General features: G+C 39.7%; 1 protein-coding gene across 4 annotated transcripts in view; it reads left to right on the top strand.

Annotated features, from left to right (window-relative positions):
- LOC120312972 (unconventional myosin-X-like) overlaps window positions 1-20,192 on the top strand; it is a 110,788-nt gene that overhangs the window by 81,673 nt on the left and 8,923 nt on the right. For 3 of the 4 annotated variants that reach the window (XM_039354375.1, XM_039354373.1, XM_039354376.1), the window contains 13 exons: window positions 358-1,143; window positions 4,440-4,569; window positions 6,130-6,373; window positions 7,994-8,089; window positions 9,183-9,276; window positions 9,827-9,882; window positions 11,728-11,870; window positions 13,437-13,631; window positions 15,859-16,019; window positions 16,669-16,792; window positions 17,675-17,972; window positions 18,743-18,950; window positions 19,747-19,883. In XM_039354375.1, the coding sequence (XP_039210309.1) occupies window positions 358-1,143; window positions 4,440-4,569; window positions 6,130-6,373; window positions 7,994-8,089; window positions 9,183-9,276; window positions 9,827-9,882; window positions 11,728-11,870; window positions 13,437-13,631; window positions 15,859-16,019; window positions 16,669-16,792; window positions 17,675-17,972; window positions 18,743-18,950; window positions 19,747-19,883 (2,672 nt within the window). The remainder of the gene's footprint in view (window positions 1-357; window positions 1,144-4,439; window positions 4,570-6,129; window positions 6,374-7,993; window positions 8,090-9,182; window positions 9,277-9,826; window positions 9,883-11,727; window positions 11,871-13,436; window positions 13,632-15,858; window positions 16,020-16,668; window positions 16,793-17,674; window positions 17,973-18,742; window positions 18,951-19,746; window positions 19,884-20,192) is intronic. The other variant, XM_039354374.1, reaches the window with a different exon arrangement.

Genomic DNA, 20,192 nt, shown 5'->3' with positions numbered 1-20,192 from the left:
GGAGATACACTACCCATAATGATTTTCTTTTGAATTACATTCAGCTTAGGGGGATTTAGCAAATTGTTCCATATTGTATCTTTGAAAAATTAGAATTAAAAAAAAAAGTGAACGGGAGCAGTGAACCACCACTTGGCCATTATGATAGCTCCTGAATTTTTGGATCTATTGATGACTGTCTAAACTGGGGTAGGTAACCTTGGCTCTTTTATGACTCGTGGATTTCAATTCCCAGAATATGGCTGGCTCAGGAATTCTGGGAGTTGAAGTCCACGAGTCATAAAAGAGCCAAGGTTGCCTACCCCTGGCCTAAACCGATGTATGAAAGCTCATTCCTTTCTTGCATTTTCAAATCAGATGGAGGTACTAAAAACCCAGAAGGAGAACCATCCACTGCAGGAAGAGGAACAGCGTCAAATGGAGGAGATTCTGCGGTTGGAAAGGGAAATTGAGAAGCTGCACTGGCAACAGAAAGCAGATCATGTGTCCATTACGTGTGAGAATACCAAGAATGAGATGAAGCGGCAACGGGAAGAAGAAATACAGAGGCTGGAGAAAGAAGCATCTAGGGTTGCACAGGAGTTCTTAGAACTTTTAGATTTTGGGAACCTGGACGAAAGTGTGCAAAACCTGGAACGCTCCCTGTCCAATGAAGGAACTCTCAATATTGAATGCAGCCTTGTTGCTCCACTAGCTGAGGAAGAAGAAGATGAAGGTTTTCCTGCTGATGAAGAAGGGCCACCAGTCCCCAGCCCAAGTCTGTTGAACCAGGACAGTAGCACCAGGACCAGTGATAACTATTATTCGGAGGAAGACACATCTCCAAATATGCCAGTGTCTGGGGAGGAAGAGAACAGAGAAGGCGATGCTCTGCTTCCTTCTACTGAGAGAGCTGGAAGCCCTGAGACAGAACATCTGAAAAGCATATACTGGATAGGCTCAGAAGTAATGCAGAATGACACATTGGAGGTGGAAGATCCAATTTACAGCTTGCCTCCAGATGTGGAATCAGATTATGACCATGAGGAATATGATGGCATTGTAGATATCAGCAGCACATCAATTGAACCACTGAACAGGGAGGAAGGCCTGCACAATTCTCATAGCAATGGTGTGGATTCCAATCGTGGAAGCTTGGACTCGGTGAGAAACCTTCATAACCATGGCAGTTGAATATTCCTGTTGTTAACCTGTTTCAACTTGCAGAAGTGATCATGTCAATCGTATTCCTTAATTGATATCATTGTCAAATGTAATCCATAAATTCCAGTGAGCAACATTGGCTTCAGTTCCATAATGGAGGAAAGGCAGGACAAAGTTATGTTTTCACATGCCGTCAGAGACACATATATCAATTTGTTCAGTCCATTGTGACATTTACTCTGTTAGTTAATCTGTTATGACAATGCATTGTTTATGGCTTACTTATTATGCAAACCTAAAGAACTATTTACAGCACTATTGTGTGTCTGTCTGTCTGTCTGTCTATCTATCTATCTATCTATCTATCTATCTATCTATCTATCTATCTATCTATCTACAGTGGGGCAAAAAAGTATTTAGTCAGCCACCAATTGTGCAAGTTCTCCCACTTAAAAAGATGAGAGAGTCCTGTAATTGTCATCATAGGTAGACCTCAACTATGAGAGACAAAATGAGAAAACAAATCCAGACAATCACGTCTGATTTGGAAAGAATTTATTTGCAAATTATGGTGGAAAATAAGTATGTGGTCAATATCAAAAGTTCATCTCAATACTTTGTTATATATCCTTTGTTGGCAATGACAGAGGTCAAACGTTTTCTGTAAGTCTTCACAAGGTTGGCACACGCTGTTGCTGGTATGTTGGCCCATTCCTCCATGCAGATCTCCTCTAGAGCAGTGATGTTTTGGGGCTGTCGCTGGGCAACACGGACTTTCAACTCCCTCCAAAGGTTTTCTATGGGGTTGAGATCTGGAGACTGGCTAGGCCACTCCAGGACCTTGAAATGCTTCTTACGAAGCCACTCCTTCGTTGCCCGGGCGGTGTGTTTGGGATCATTGTCATGCTGAAAGACCCAGCCACGTTTCATCTTCAATGCCCTTGCTGATGGAAGGAGGTTTGCACTCAAAATCTCATGATACATGGCCCCATTCATTCTTTCCTGTACACGGATCAGTCGTCCTGGTCCCTTTGCAGTCAAACAGCCCCAAAGCATGATGTTGCCACCGCCATGCTTCACAGTAGGTATGGTGTTCTTTGGATGCAACTCAGCATTCTCTCTCCTCCAAACATGACAAGTTGTGTTTCTACCAAACAGTTCTACTTTGGTTTCATCTGACCATATGACATTCTCCCAGTCCTCTTCTGGATCATCCAAATGCTCTCTAGCAAACTTCAGATGGGCCCGGACATGTACTGGCTTAAGCAGGGGGACATGTCTGGCACTGCAGGATCTGAGTCCCTGGCGGCGTAGTGTGTTACTTTGGTCCCAGCTCTCTGCAAGTCATTCACTAGCCCCCCCCCCCCCGTGTGGTTCTGGGATTTTTGCTCACTGTTCTTGTGATCATGTTGACCCCACGGGGTAAGATCTTGCATGGAGCCCCAGATCAAGGGAGATTATCAGTGATCTTGTATGTCTTCCATTTTCTAATTATTGCTCCCACAGTTGATTTCTTCACACCAAGCTGCTTGCCTATTACAGATTCAGTCTTCCCAGCCTGATGCAGGTCTACAATTTTGCTTCTGGTGTCCTTCGACAGCTCTTTGGTCTTCACCATAGTGGAGTTTGCAGTATGACTGTTTGAGGTTGTGGACAGGTGTCTTTTATACTGATAACAAGTTCAAACAGGTGCCATTAATACAGGTAATGAGTGGAGGACAGAGGAGCCTCTTAAAGAAGTTACAGGTCTGTGAGAGCCAGAAATCTTGGCTTGTTTGTAGGTAACCACATACTTATTTTCCACCATAATTTGCAAATAAATTCTTTCCAAATCAGACAATTTGATTGTCTGGATTTGTTTTCTTATTTTGTCTCTCATAGTTGAGGTCTACCTATGATGAAAATTACAGGCCTCTCTCATCTTTTTAAGTGGGAGAACTTGCACAATTGGTGGCTGACTAAATACTTTTTTGCCCCACTGTATGTATGTATGTATCTATCTATCTATCTATCTATCTATCTATCTATCTATCTATCTATCTATCTATCTATCTATCTATCGGGAATATATAGATCAGTCTACACATAATCCATGTCAATTTTTATATATTCGGTCACTGGATTCTTCCTTCTATTACAGTTTCATATTTCCCTGTGAGACTGGGCTTGTGTGTTTGCACTCACACGTGAGTGTATTCAGATGAGGACCATTAATGGTAAAGAATGTCTTCCATTATAAAAATGATAGGAGAAAGTCAGGGCTTTTTTTCTCATAGAACTCCCAGAACGGAGTTCCGGCACCTTTTTTGGATGGAACCTTGTAGGGTAGGCAAGGCAGGTTGTATAAGTTCCGGCACCCTTTTTTTTTTTTAAGAAAAAAAGCACTGGAAAAGATTGATATCAAAATAGGCGTACTTCTTTTGAGCTTGGACCAGTGTTCAATTTGCTTCTAATAGTTATTCTGTTGCAAGAGCAGCCTCTGTGTTCAGTTTTTACATAGAGTATTACATACTCTAAATCAAGGGTGTCAAACTTGCAACATCACGTGACGTGTCACAACGTATCGTCACTTTTTTTTCCATTGCCGGCAGTGGGGTTGGTGCAGTTTCGCCATGATGCATCTGGCCCACGGGCAGGCAGTTTGACACCCCTGCTCCAAATCTCCTATCTAAGTCATTCTCAATATTTGTTTTTTTCACCCATCTCAATATATCCTTGCTTCCTTCTTGCTGGATCCAAATCTGGTTTAATATTCTTCTTGTGGGACAAATAGAAGTTTGAGTGAAGACATATTTTGCCCATCAAGGAAGTGCTAAATTACTTCATGCAAAATTTCCTTATCAAATTAATTGCTCTACTATTTTTTTTTCTTAACTGTGTTATTAAAAGAGATCTCCCAAGGCGTATAATTCAGGCAGACAATTCTAGACAACAACGTGATATGTTTAAATATAATCTTCTGGTATTTTCTTCCATGCTATTATTTATATATGGCTGCCATGATTGATTGATCGATTAATTGATTATGTGCATTAAATTAGTTCTGATTCTGGATGCTCGCATAAATAGAATTTCTCCAGGGAAATCAATTCCTATTCCTATTCTGGACCTTCACTGCACTGAGTCCATCCAACTCGCTACTAGTCATATTTTTTCTCATTCATTTTTTAAACGAATTCTTGAATGAAAGGTCTTGATGCAACTTCTGTACAGTTGTTACTGTACTTAGGAAATCAATTTAACATGTAATAGAAGTGACATAGTTACCAGATAACAATAATTCATTTTTCTTCTAGTTTCTAGATACCAAAGATGATGAAGAAGGGGATACTTATATGGACACAGATGAAGAATTCTGTAGCGGCCGGGTTACTCTGTTCAATGGATCTGGGCCCGCATATTTTCACAGCTATCTCTACATGAAGGGTAAAGGATTTTTTCAGTTCCATGAAGTTAGCAGGTTGTCTACTTCTGCAATTACTCATCTTAAGTTAATACATTCTTTTTTTTTCCTCCTCTTGTTGCTGCTTGGTCCTGTATTCATTCTAGTTATAAAAGTTGTATCTTTTATAATATAAAAGAATTCTTTGCTAAAGTTTTAGCATGCCATGCAGTGATATCAAAATGGCAGTCCAAGTATTTTTTCTAGATCAAGTTAAACCTTTATGAATAGATAAACTGAGTTTCATATTAGGATGAAGAACATATACACCCACCCAGTTATTCCGTAAATGCCCACAGGCATTTTCCTCCTCTCCTTCCTACTACCCTTCTCATCCACCACCACCCCTACATACTCTACTCTGGCTATCTTTCCACAACTCTCCAGTGGCTTTTCTTAAAGTTCAAAAACCATTTGTAGCTAGCTCTATTATTATCAAGTTACTTGGCCAGTAGCCATAGGCACTGATGAGATAATGTTCTGACAGCAAGATAATGCTTCCCACTCCCAATCTAGATTTATAATTTATTTGCAATGCTTTCATTACTATATTCTCTGTGAATCTTAAGACAATCCTCCCCTTTTACATATAAGTTATTTACAGCACTCTAGATCTTCAGGATCTCCTAAAAGAGTATATGCTGAGCTTTGTAGGTGGGGGGAATTAAATGCAGATCCTATACACTTTTCATCACACACTTGGCACATTGGTTTTTGTGAGCCACATTTATCCAAGCTTCTTCTATAATAACCATATAGTAATGGTTCAAAATCGCTATTAGCACTAATAGCTAAAAGGCTTTTTCCTCAAAAATAACAGTAATCAATTTTATGAGTCCTTTGTGTTGTAGAAAAAAAAAAGAAACTGGTATAGTGTTTTATTTCTTTTTTTCCTTTTCTTTCTTTAAAAAAATACCCTTGTTTCCCTTTTCGATAAAATCACAGATAGTACAGGTGTAAATAAATTATGGGATGTAAGTTTTCATTTTTTCATTTTTTATATTGGCAATTGAAGAGAATTGGAAGCTATTCTCATTGGTTTAGTGCAGGGGTAGGCAACCTTGGCACTTTTATGACTCGTGGAATTCTGGCTCAGGAATTCTGGGAATTGAAGTCCACGAGTCATAAAAGAGCCAAGGTTGCCTACCCCTGGTTTAGTGTTATAGATGGATCACTCCCTGTTGGCCTGAAGAGTTCTTCATGTCTGTATCCCACGGCAGGAGTTAACTCCTATTCTGTTGGGCCAATAGCATCTGTCAGTCCCATATGCGTATTGATTTTTGTAACTTATTCTTTTTATGGGCTTAGTAGTTTTTTTATCTTGATTCATTTTCAGCCTCCCAAAATCACAGTAGTGAGGTGAACAGCCATATCGATTGTTTAAATAATAAGTGGATCTTAACTATACAGGAAGTATTTCATTTTTTAGGGTAATCTTACAGGCATGGACAGAAATATGAATATATCAGTGTCTGGTCAGATACAGCTGGAGCAAATGTGGAGAATACTCGGTGTTTTTCCAACTTGGTTTCTTTCCCTTGCAGGAGGGTTGATGAATCCCTGGAGGCGGCGTTGGTGTGTCCTAAAAAACGAGGCCTTTATGTGGTTCCGAGCCAAACAGGAGGCCTTAAAGTCAGGCTGGCTTTATAAGAAAGGAGGAGGCATGTCCACGTTATCTCGTCGGAATTGGAAACGGCGCTGGTTTGTCCTGAGAGAAGCCAAACTGATGTATTTTGAGAATGACAGTGAAGAAAAGCTGAAAGGAACCATTGATATCAGGAAAGCAAAGTATGGGCAATGCCATTATGTCTCTCCTTTCAAGGAAAACAAGGCTAGACCATTTAACCTAACTCTTTGTTCACTGTTGGAAGGCAAAAAGCAAAATTCTCTGCAGCCTGGCTTTCAGAGAAATAATTTCAGGGTCTAAGTCCCAGAGTACTTCAATCTAAGCCCAAAAGCTGTGAGAGAAAATTGACATCTCTCTGAAGGGGACATTTTAAACTTTTGAATTCCCATGTTCTTATTCATGCAAAATTATTATTATTGTCTGAAAACTATCTACCGTATTTTCCGGCATATAAGACGACTCGGCATATAAGACGACCCCCGACTTTGGAGAAGATTTGCATAGTTTAGAAAGCCATCTTATATGCCGGAAAATACGGTAGTCAATTTGACTCCCGTTTGTCTTTATGATGTCCATTTCTTGTAAAGAGAGCTTTTTACCCTCCTGTTCCTTCTAACTTTCCATTAGCTCCATCATTAATATTAGGCTACTAACCTACTCCTGTTTTGGATTCTTCCAACCGCTTTGTCTGAAAAATCAGCCTTGGGAGCTACTGAAAAGCCCAAAATTATATCCAAATGTAAGGAAAGGTTAACTCAGCTCTACACCTGTACCAAAAACAATGTATTAGCCAGTCATTTGGAGGTGAAAAACATACATAGTAATATGGAAGAAGTGCTAAACTATCGATACCACTAACTGTGGTATCCTTCTGAATTGTCTAGTCTTGGGAGTATAAATTTTTGCAACAGTTTATATCCATAAATAGTGCTGGGATATTAGTGTTTACTTATCTCACATATTGCATCTTGTTCCCCATAATAGTCAATAGCTATATGAAACTGCTGGCAGATATCAGGAGTTTTAGAATGGGGCATTATTAGTATTTTGATGATACTAATATTTACTATTCCTTAATCCAAGGAAGCACTTAGTATACTTCAATATTACCTGCATTTAATAATGATTAGGTGCATTAGAACAAGTTGAAGTTAAATCCAGACAAGACAGTGGTGCTGTTGGGGAAATATGACACTGGACTTGTGGACTGAGGTTCAACCTGATTTGGATGCGACTGTCTTCCCCAGTCTTAGAAAGCTCCTTGATCTTCAGTTGTCATTGGGTTTGCTGGTGGCTACTATAGCAATGAGCCGAGGTGGCGCAGCAGTTAGAGTGCAGTACTGCAGGCCACTTTAGCTGACTGTGTTCAGCAGGTCAGCGGTTCAAATCTCACCGGCTCAAGGTTGACTCAGCCTTCCATCCTTCCGAGGTAGGTAAAATGAGGACCCAGATTGTTGGGGGCAATGTAAAATATATATATATACATTGCTTACTGGTGTACACTGCTTAGAGAGTGCTTGCACTTAAAGCGGTATATAAGTCTCATAAATAAGAAGCATTTTTAGATCCCTGACTAAGAAATGTTTGCTTAATCCACACTAAAGTCTCTTCTGTTGTTCTTTCTTGTATGTTTGACCTTACCAGGAAGGATGACCTGAGCTGCTTCTATAAGACAAGAGAAGCTCCAAGCTTCCTTAATGCCAAACATGCCAAAGAGAGAAAGGCTAAATTTTATTGGATAACTTTGGCAGTCTGGTTCTTAATGCATGGTCTTTTTGCAGGGAAATTGTGGATATTCATGAGAAAGAGAATGCCCTTGATATTGTGACAGGTGATCGGGTTTACCACATAGTGGCGGAGTCACCAGAGGATGCCAGGTATGGGGTAAAACAAAAAATGTTTCTGTCTCTGAGCTGTTTCCTCTACAGATCCAATTCCTAGAAATACTGACTGTTTTTTCCTTTGTGGAGCTATAAGATCCACTTTGCAAGCAATTCACAAGCCCCATTGAGCTGGCATATAAAATGTGTAATCTCTGCTGAAGTAGCACATGGTTACAGACAATTCCACTTCTATCTGTTGCTATATTATAATTCAAGTGTCAGAAGATTATTCAGGAGACTTAATATTTGAATATCTGACTGTGAAATATAATAATGTCTGCTTATTATGTAAAGCTTTCATCATCTGAAGGTAGTTACTGTATTGTATCTGTTTGTGCCATATTATAGCTTAAATTGGACAATTTATAGTTTACATTGGGCAATCTATTTAAGGAAGCCGATATATTAACGGCCTTTTTAATCTCTTGTGAATGTTCTATGCCACAGCTTCAGACTGTACTTAAACTGACCCTCACAATTGGCTTTTTCATAAGCTGTTTTCCAATCCAAAGTAATAACTGGGCTATAAATATGCAGACATTTATCCTATGACTGCAAATATATCCTACATATCTTGTGTCAAACTGAGAACAGCATATGGCACATTCTGCATTGAAAGAATCACATTTAGGCCTTCTAAACATTCTTACACAGCAGAACTGAGAAAGACCTATACCCAATATCTTGGGGGAAAAATCACCATCTATCAATGACAGAGTCATTTATCACATTATCACATATGCTTTCTTTTTTTTGTTTTGACTTACGGTATTATCTAAATCCAGGCAGTTTGTTGGTTAAATCACAATTGGCTATATCTAACAAACTGATTAATAGCTTGTGATTTATTATGCATGATCACATTCACTAGCCATAACAGAAAGCAAAACCTGATAAATGTGATGGTTGAACTTAGAATAAACTAATATTTTATAAATGTTCCATAGAACACATACACCTAGCTAATAATTGGCTAACTTTGTAGGAAACATTCAGGGTTGTTATGATCCATCTGCCTGGTAAATTATATAAGCCTGGCATTGCTGGCCATCTAAAATGGATTCTGATTATTATTTTATTTTGATAGTGACTGGTTTAATGTCCTAAGTCATGTGCATAGTGCAACAGAGCAACAGCTGAGAGAAATGCAAGATGAACAAGCCAATCCAAAGAATGCGGTGGTGAGTAACAATTAGGAGAACATCATAACGGAGAGATTATGTTGTTTCTCATGAATTCAGTAGCTGATTATGTCTTAGTGATACGGTTGCTACTGATCAAAGTGGTCTAATTGGCATCTCATAGAATCACCATAGAAGACTCAGTCCAAAACTATAAACTAAAGGCCCTCATTAGTTGATACCACTAAATGCAACAATAAGTGCTACAAGCCACCACAAATGGTGTAATATAGATTCTCCGGAAATTGACGATAGATCCTTTTGTGCATTTTCTGCACCTGGAATAGAAGTGTGTTTGCAGGGTCAGTTTGATACTGTGTATGCACAAAGAAGATATTTGGGGTTCCTAATACCCCATCTTGAGCGGAGACAGAGGTAGGGCACATAGTGCTTTAATTCCAATCGTTTAAGAACCCAGCTAGCTCCTAACCACCTTGGTCATTCCGGATTCGCTGAAACAAATTGAGAAAATAAAAGGTAGGAACAGAAAATATGTAGTTTTGTACCAGTTCTGTGTTTACTGTTATAAATTCATGTTATTATTTTAAAGGGAACCCTTGATGTTGGGCTTATTGATTCTGTCTGTGCATCTGATAATCCTGACAGGTACGTTTTGTATTTAATCATATTGTGATTCTTTCTCCTTGGGTTTTTCCCTTCTATAATTTTAACATTATTGTAGTATGGCAGCATGGCTATAATAGGGAAGTAAATTTAAATAAGTTAGTAACACAGTTGTTAAGTGAATCTGAATTGCCCATTGATTTTGCTTGTCAGAAGATCACAAAGACTGATCACATGGCCCCAGGACATTGCAACCATTATAAATATGAACCAGTGGCCAACTATCTGAATTTTGATCATGTGACCATGGGGATGCTACAGTAGTCGTAAGTGTGAAAATGGTCATAAGTCCCTAAATGAACCGTTGTAAGTCGAAGACTACCTGAATTTAAATTGCCACAGACAAAGAGCTGCTTAAATTGCCTTCACCCATTTTAAATGTCTTTCCAAGGGACTTGGTGCTTTTTAGTGCATAGTCATTGATGCCAAAACCTACCGCTCGCCTCTTAGTAATATTTGTTGCTTTAGGTTACAGTTTTGCTGCTAGAACTGTTTTATTCCTCAGCAGATTGTTTGGAACAATCTGTATAGTGTGTAATCCTTCAAATGTGCGTGTTTGAGAAGCATAATTGCACAGTTCCCCTTCCTTGGGTGGCTCCCCTCTTCTGCAGACCAAAATAACATTTTGACATTCTTTTGAAAACATGGTTTTGCCAATGGCCCTGGGAACCTCCAGGGCAAGGGTAGGCAACCTTGCTGGCTCAGGAATTCTGGGAGTTGAAGTCCACGAGTCATAAAAGAGCCAAGGTTGCCTACCCCTGCCCCAAGGGATTCAGAGCCCATCTGATGGTTGGTTTGATGGTTGCCGCAGGGGGGTGGGGGATGTAATTGGACTTTGTGTTGGAGTTTTATTTCTGTGAGCCTCCCAGAGTCACTGTGTGTTGGGCAGCCATTTAGTTTTCTTAATAAATAAAATAAGGTTGTCCATGTTGGTCAATGGTGACAAAAAAATTGGTAGCACCCTTTGAAAAGCAAAATTTTATACAAATAGTGTTACAGGATTCCTGATTTTTTACATCCTTGAAAAAAGAAGCATAAACTCAAGCTCAATAACATCACCTTAGATTTGGATTTCAGAAAAGTGTTATTTTAAATAATAGTGTTGATTAGAATGATGCAGCTAAATAAACTGAAATATTTTAATGGTAAAGACATATTTTCCGTAATAGAAATCTATATTTAGCCCATAGTTAAACTGTCTGGGCATGGGAGAGTCAATGCAAGCTAGCCTGGCCATGTGTTTTGGTCAAGACAATCCATTTTATCTGATTCTCTGAAAAAAAGGTCTAAAAAGTAAGGGATCTGTGTTAGAGAGTGCTTGCTATGCTAAGAACATAAAAACTAACGGGCTGGATCAGATGATTGTACTATTTCAACTTCCAGGTTTGTTCCATATAATTCAGTGACTGTGGGAAGGCCAGTAGCAAGGCATGAGGTCAATATTAATATTGAGTTCAAACCTTATCTTTCCCAGCTCCTGGTATTTACAACATATTATTTCCCCCAATAATGGAGGCAATACTGAACATACTTTTTTTCCCGAAATGACAAGAAGGAAACCTACATCGTGCATGTTTTCTTACTAACTATTTAGTCTATGGGGAAATATTCTGCCTTTTTGGACCTCTACCGTTTATTTATTTGTGTAATCATTAGTTTAATGCCTACCGGGTCAGAAATTTTTGTATAGCATGTTTGTGAACATCCTGGGAAGTAGAGCTGTTCACTTCTCTTCCCAGGAAGTAAATTCTGTAAATGTTAAACAGGTGAGTACAGCAAGCTTTCTATGGCAAGGAGGAGATGAAGCCTCTTCCTTCTACTTTGCAGGCCAAATTCCTTTGTGATCATCACGGCAAATAGAGTCATTCATTGCAACAGTGACATCCCTGAAGAGATGCACCACTGGATCTCTCTCCTACAGAAGCCCAAAGGCGAATCCAGGGTTGACGGACAGGAGTTTATTGTGAGAGGTAAAAAAAAAATAAAAAAAAAAATGAAGATGCAGAGGTGACCAAGGCAGAAATAATCTGCTAAAACCTAAAGGTGCTTTTCCAAGAGGCAATTGGATTTTTTTTAGTTTTTTTCCTTAAAAACATTTCACTTCTCACCCAAGAAGCTTCTTCAGTTTCTCCAGAACTGAAGAAGTTTCTTGGATGAGAAGGAAAACATTTTCAAGGGAAAAAAACAAGAAAGTCTTTTGGAAAAGCACGTCTGGGACTACCATGACTTGGATGATTGAGAATTTCTATAGACAATCAGCTAAATCATTTCTTAGTGTGAAATGTTGGACTTCAATTCAAAATTCCCAGCCAATATAGGTGCGGGAAGTATAGTTTTTTTCTGGAAGACATCAAAAATAAGAAAGGCTGAAAATAGCGACTATCAGTTGAATAATTATCAGGTTTTTGCTTGTTTTATGTCCCGGCAAAGTGGAAAGATGAAACATTCTGCTACCGGTAGTAAAAAAATTCTTTTAGACTGCCGTTTTCAGCCAGTCACTAGAATAAATAACCCAGCTTAAATCTTCTCATCTACAGAGAGAGTAGCGCTGGCAGCAGCTGGATTAAAGCTATTAAATTCTGAGCCAGGAATTCATTAGGTGGTCATCTGGCAACCCCCTCAAAAGCTCTGCAGGGGTATTGTGAGGATTGCTTTAAAGATACATGGCAACTGTATATATGTTTGTATAAATAATACTGAACAAAACATGCTAAACTTAATATGAAGCTCCCTCCCTTGGTTGTGTTTGGGTTGTTGTTGCTTCTCAGGAAGTCATAGGTGCTTTGTTGTTGTTTGCAAAAAATTGTATTATTGATAGTTTATTCATCAGTGATATTAATTGGTATTTTGGACTTTTTACTAAAAAAAAGGAATGTGAGATGCTTAGAATCTCTTTGGATTGAAGTTAATAGAAACTCCAATGAATGAATGAATGAATATTGCTTAGTTCAAGAAAACGCAGCTTTGGGGGTTGGGCAATCATATTAATATAAATTCATATACCGTATTTTCCGGCGTATAAGATGACTTTCTAAAGCCTGGAAATTGGCGCCGAAGTCGGGGGTCGTCTTATATGCTGAGTCGTCTTATATGCCGGAAATTACATAGTTTCCGGCGTATAAGACGACTTTCTAGGCATGGAAATCCGTGCCGAAGTCGGGGGTCGTCTTATACGCTGAGTCTCCTATACACCGGAAAATACGGTAATTAAAATATATGAAAAATAATTATTCCCCGTGGATTAATAATTTTCCTCTTTAGTCACATTAAGAATGATTACTTGGTGGCAACTTTTAGAGGAGACCATACCCCAAACTGTAGGGAAGCCAGCTGCAGCCCTGGCAGCATCATATAGTGCAATCTTTAGTGCAGTTACTTTAAGTAGAAAGTCAGATGGTGAGGCCAGAAAGTAAAATAAAATAAAAAAAAAAGATCTATGATGCTTCACCACAGCCACATCAGCAGCCAGGAGCAGATGTACTAAAGGAGCCCAAGTTTTCTGTTGCTGAGTTCATGGTTCCTGTATTTTCTGCCAGGGTGGCTACATAAGGAGGTCCAGAGCAACAGCAAGACGTTGTCCCTGAAGCTGAAGAAACGCTGGTTTGTACTGACCAGCACTGCCCTTGACTATTACAAGTCTTCAGAACGCACCGCAACCAAGCTTGGGACCCTTGTTCTCAATAGCCTCTGCTCAGTGATTCAGCCTGATGAAAGAATCTTCAAAGAAACTGGTAAGACCTATGTAAGGAAGTTGCAAGTTCTTCTGACACCTGCAAAAATTTTGGAGGAACTTGTTGCATTCATTATGAGCAATTACAAATAGGTAGAAATATGTCTGCATTTATAATTGGACATGGGAGAGAAGCAACCTAGAACTAAGGAGAAACTTCCTGACAGTTAGAATAATTAACCAGTGGAACAACCTGGCTCCAGAAGCGATGAATGCTCCAACACTGGAGGTTTTTTAAGAAAAGACTGGACAGCTATTTGTCTGAAATGGTACAGGGTTTCCTGCCTGAGCAGGGGGTTGGACTAGATGATCTCCAAGGTCCCTTCCAACTTTATTGTTGTTGTTGTTGTTATGCTATGGGCAGATGCCTATATGTTGCATGTAGAGCAGGAATAGGCAAATTTTTATTTTATTTTATTTAAAACAATAAAATAAGGCGAAAAAGAACATAATGCATGAAAAATAATATCAGTAAATAGGGAATTTATAGTTATAACATTTAAGGTTTGTTGATTAAATAAATATATAAAATGAAACTCTTCATCTTCAGAAGTAATTGTAAATCATTACAAAATAATCAACATTACTTATATTAATGTCACCATTGTTTATCATTATCTAAAATAAGTGCACGTGATCAAATGAAAAATAAATACTAAAAACAAATCCTTGAATAGCAGCATGTCAGAAGGTGCCAATATAGCCAACAGATTTTCTGCGAACAGATTTCACAGATATTTATGATACAAAGAAATACAACAAAATTAAAAGAATCTATTGTAAAGCAGCTTGATGAGAACGTGGAATTCCACAAAGGCAGCAATGAGTCCAGTCTCGCCTTTATCCACACCCTCACCCTAAAGTACCTTTCATACTATGAAAAGATACAGTTATTGTCGGAAAGGTATAATTACGTTGCAGATATAGTGCATCCAGACTCTAGAAATAGACTAAATCACCGTTTGTTAAGATACAGGTAGTCCTCGACTTACGACCACAACTGAGCCCAAAATTTCGGTTGCTGAGACATTTGTGAAGTGAGTTTTGCCCCATTTTACGACCTACCTTGCCTCAATTGTTAAGTGAATCGCTGCAGTTGATAAGTTAGTAACTCGGTTGCTAAGTTGAATCTGGTTCCCCATTGACTTTGCTTGTCAGAAGGTCACAAAAAGCGATCACATGACCTTGGGACACTGCAACCCTCATAAATAGGAACTAGTTACCAAGCATCCGAATTTTGATCACATGATCCTGGGGATGCCCCAAAGGTCGTAAGTGTGAAAAATGGTCATAATGGTCGTTGTAACTTTGAACGTCTCTAAATGAACTGTTGTAAATCAATGACTACCTGTATAGGCTGATAACCCTGAGGACAACTTTAGCTCAACGTTGGAAAATATATGCCAATAATATCAGACTAGAAAAAGCAAATCTGGAAGACACGCGCAGCGCTGGCTAAATTAACAGTATAGATCAGAACAGTGGGGGATGTGAGTTCTTACACTAAAGCACACATTCTTACATATCGTATCATTATTTGAATTGGTTCAGGTATACAGTTGGTCTTTCTTTTACATAGTCATTCACGTTTAAAAAAAAACGGAACAGTCTTTTACATTTTCCTTGAATGTTGGCTTAGTACAGTGTTTCCCAAACTTGACAATTTTAAGGCATGTGGACTTCAACTCCCAGAATTCCACAGCCAGCAATTGTCAAGTTTGGGAAACACTGGCTTAGTAGAATGAAGTCCCTTCTCATCTAGTATGGGAGGAAATTAAGTTGCTAGGAGAAATGATTTGCTCTGCTTCTCACTGACAACTTGCTGACCTTCCATGCTTGGCTAGAAAAATAAAAACAGAACAATATAATTAGATCTTAGCTCTGCATTCATATTTGAAAAGCCCCGCCGTTTCTCGAACCAATATTGTGCATCCTGCAGATCTTAATATTTCATTCATTGGTTTCTTGAAGCAAAACAGGTTTCCATGTTCAGTGAATAATGGAACAGTCCTGATCAAAGAAGTTTTAATTAGCATTCTGATAGCAGAACCAATAGCTTTCAGTGCCTTTTGGCTGCACGTTTAATATTACAGCACACCGCAATTAAACAGAACAAATTGCCTTCCTGTCTTGACTGAGTAGCACCTCTTCCTGTCTTCTCCATTGCCTTGCTTATTATTTACTGCTCTGAGATAGTGACACACTCATCTTGGTTGTCTTTGTGCCAGCAGGTTACTGGAACATCACTGTGCATGGCAGAAAGCATTCATACCACCTCTACACAAAGTTGTTGAATGAAGCCATGCGCTGGGCCTCTGCCATCCAAGGAGTCATTGACAGCAAAGTTCCCATTGAAACACCCACACAGCAACTTATTTGTGACATTAAGGTAAGTTCCTCCAAGTCTTAATTGAGCTCTACTCAGAAGCCATAGTTGAATCTCCTTCTGGATATGAACACAATTCCGGGTCCTGACCCGCCTTTCTTGTTTTTATCACAAATGCACTTTTTAATGTATGGCTCTTTTGTATTCCTAACCCCATCACTAAATCAGAGACATTTGATAATAATATATAGCTACATACATATGCATTTTTCACCACAAACTTTAGCTACAGTAGTAGATTCCTTGTGGTGTGTTAGACATATATATGTACTACATCAGTGTTTCCCAAACTGCATTGCTGGCTGTGGAATTCTGGGAGTTGAAGTCCACATGCCTTAAAATTGTCAAGTTTGGGAAACATTGTACTACATAATAAAGGCTGCATATTACGTTGCATCAGGAGCCTTATATCATTAGTACATCATACATGTCATACATAGACGATCGCTGGTTCAACTAATGATAAATGTAATTAAAAGTAATGACCTTCCAATATTAACAATAATATTTTCTCTGGAAAAATGAATTGTTATTGGACCAATGGGGGGCGCCTTTTGGGGCACCTTGTATATTTGGGGGGGGGGAGGTGAAGCCATTGGAAACATCTCTGCCACTCTCCTTCTCTCTCCCTGCCCCCTTCTGTTTGCTTCAGGAAAATAATACAAATTCTGAAGTGGTAGAACAGATCTACCGAAGGAATCCCATCCTGAGATACACCCAGCATCCCTTGCACTCACCGCTGCTGCCACTGCCTTATGGAGATGTTGGGATCAACAGTAAGTAACTCTGGCTTTGAGATTTGAGGAACCAAGTCAGAAGGTGCAAAAGAAACAGTTGTCAAAATGTAGCTGGTAGACAGGACAAAATGATGGAGTGTCAAGACTCATATTGAGAAGACTGTAAAAATGAACAGTGCAGTCCTATGGATATTTGATTAAAAAGCAAGATCCACTGATTTTGGTGGGACAAATTCATAGGTAGGCATAGGGGAAAAAAACAATGATTTAGTAGTGAGTTTAGCTGAGTTTTTGTCCTGGATGGAGCACCTTTGTCTTCACAACGATAAAAAAATCATTAATATGCAATTAATAATAGTAATAATATTTAAACTATATCTCACCCAGGCAGAGGAGAGCCCTCATGAATTATGCTGATAATTTGGTTCCCTTTTCCAAGCTAAATAAAATCAGTTTTATTATATTTCTTATTGCATCAGTTATCTTCTTAGCTCAGATGGTCTTTTTTCTGCCTTTCATAGCAAAATAGAATCTAGTGCCTTTCCAGATGGAAAAGAGAAGGTGGTGGAAAATCCAACATTGTTCTAGGAGAGAGATTAGGCACATTAATCTGTGTGACTGCAGTGAATGGGTAGAGCCCCCTTCCCTAATCTACCACTGTCCAGATGTGATAAATTTCATCTATCGTAGCCCAATAACCCCTTGTAGTTTTAGACATCTGGTGGATACCAATTCAGAGAAGGCTAGAACAGATGTTGGTACTATATTTTGCAACCCCCCCCCCCCCCGAGGGACCTATATGTAATTTTCATAAGATTATCGTATTTAAACCTAAAACTGCCTATCAAACAGTTCCAAAGGAGGTACTGTACTAATTGTCCTCTCCCTTGCCTTGTTCTTGTGGTTCTTCTCCCCTTATAGTGCAGCAGGAGAAGGGCTACAGCAGTCTTCAGGATGAAGCCATGAAGATCTTCAACTCCCTTCAGGAAATTGAGTCAGTGTCTGACCCTATCCCCATTATCCAGGGCATCCTTCAGACTTGCCACGATCTCAGGGGCCTCCGCGATGAAGTCTATTGTCAGCTGATCAAGCAAACCAATCATGTGCCACAGCCCAACAGCCCTGGTAATCTTCATCACTGGCAGCTCATGACCTGCATGAGCTGTACCTTCCTCCCCAGCAGGGGAATCCTGCGTTACCTCAAGTTTCACCTCAGAAGGTAAGAGGTATTCTATGCACACCAATGCTTATTGCCCCTGGCTGTAGATCCCAGCCGAAAGTTAAAACTAGATCAGATGCTGGGAGAGATTCTGGTCCATGCTTTATGTCCTGTATATTGTCAAACCCCCGATGCGGTACGTTTTCGTTGCCTCTAACACTCTTACATAGTTCCCCTTTGTTTTTCCCCTGATGCTGTAAAAATGAAAATGTAAAATACTAGTCCTGTAGTCAGAAAACTAAATGCCCTCTGGGGGGGGGGAGATGCACAGATTAGTACAATTTCTTTCAATCAAATGACAGTCATCTTGTAGGTCAGTGGTTCTCAACCTGTGGATCGGGACCCCATTTGGGGTCGAATGACCATTTCACGGGGGTCGCCAAACAACACAGTCCGCCATTTTGTTCCCCCTTTTCCTTAGCTGTGCTACTCCTTTTTATTCTATTGGCTTTTGAAAGCCAATAGAATAGACTCTCTTGAATAGAGTCTAATTCTATTGGCTTTCAAAAGCCAATAGGAATTGTCCAGGCTGTCTCTGCCCTGCTGAGCCCGCCAAAAGTCCCATTCTGCAAACGGTGCTGCACCAGTTGAGTAGTCCTCGACTTACGACCGGTTGGGGGTCGTGGCATTAAAAAGGTTGAGAACCACTGTTGTAGGTGATAAGTAACTTATAGCCTTTGAATGAGTTTGGCTTCTCTCCTGCCACGATGCCCAGGGTTTTGGATCATCGTGGCTTATAGGGCACTGTACCTCTTCTTTTCTCATCCCAGAGTAAAAGATCTCTTTCTGGGCACGGAAGTAGACCGGTATTCTCAGTTCATCACCGATTCACTGAAGAGAACTAAGAGCAGAGAATTTGTCCCCTCCCAGGAGGAAATACAAGCACTTATCGCTCGGCAGGAAATGACCACGACTGTTTATTGCCACGGAGGAGGTTCCTGTCAGATCACTATCAATTCTCACACCAGTGCAGGGGAGGTAAGACTAGAATAAGCTTTTGGAAAGTTGGGCTGCCTAGGAGCTCTATGATTGCTGTCTCTTCACTGACTGATCCAAGAAAGAATTAAAACATTGGAAAAGGAAGCTCTCTCTTCCCTTTGGATCTACAGGCCAGTTCCTTAGAAACTGTCTCTCAAAATGTACATCCTTTGTCCAATCTGTTTGTAGCCTTTCCCAATCGTGTCTTATAGTAGCCCAATTCCGTTTTTGAACAATGATAGAATAACAAAGATAGAATAACAAAACAAAGATAGAACAATGATAGAATAACAAAGATGATTAGGGGACTGGAGGCTAAAACATATAAGGAACGGTTGCTAGAATTGGGTATGTCTAGTTTAACGAAGAGAAGGACAAGGGGGGACATGATAGCAGTGTTCCAATATCTCAGGGGCTGCCATAAAGAAGAGGGAATCAAGCTATTTTCCAAAGCACCTGAAGGCAGGACAGAAGCAACGGATGAAAAGTAATCAAGGAGAGAAGCAAACTAGAACTAAGGAGAAACTTCCTGACAGTGAGAACAATTAATCACCAGCCTCCCAAAGCAGTAAATGCTTTAGTTTTTAAGAAGCAGTAAATGCTCCAACACTAAGTTTTTAAGAAGAGACTGGACAGCCATTTGTCCGAAATGGTGTAGGGTTTCCTGCCTGAGCAGGGGGTTGGACTAGATGACCTCCAAGGTCCCTTCCAACTTTACTACTACTATTATTATTATTATAACTTGGACGGGCTCAACTTTCCTACCTTCTCTCTCTCTCTCTGTCTCTACTTTCAGGTCGTAGAGAAGCTGATCCGGGGGCTGGCCATGGAAGACAGTCGGAATATGTTTGCCCTCTTTGAGCGCAATAAGCATGTAGATAAAGCCATTGAGAGCCGGGTGATTGTAGCAGACGTTTTGGCCAAGTTTGAGAGGTAGGAAAAATCACTGTACTTGGACTTCAAGTGTGTAAGACATAGCTGTAAAGTTGAGTGTCCATAGTGTGAAAATGCTCATACAAATTATTTAGGCCCCATCCCTTCTATTTAAGTTTAATCTTTGTTTCTTGCTAAGAATTTAGTCTGTGCTTCTTTCTAAGAAAGCTGTGGCTCATTTGCAATACCATGCTTTGTATATCTAAATCTGTGCTTGCACAGAGTTACACACGTGTCCTGAAAAATGGAGGACAAAGTGTTTTTAAGCTCCTTCTGTTTCTTGCTCCCCCTCAGACATGGGCCATATGT

Source organism: Crotalus tigris, unplaced genomic scaffold (genome assembly GCF_016545835.1).
Source record: "Crotalus tigris isolate CLP2741 ecotype Arizona unplaced genomic scaffold, ASM1654583v1 scf7180000018550.1270297659:1495590, whole genome shotgun sequence".
NCBI classification, from domain to species: domain Eukaryota; kingdom Metazoa; phylum Chordata; class Lepidosauria; order Squamata; family Viperidae; genus Crotalus; species Crotalus tigris.
The sequence above is the reverse complement of the archived record's forward strand: the minus strand, read 5'-3'. Positions and strand labels throughout refer to the sequence as shown.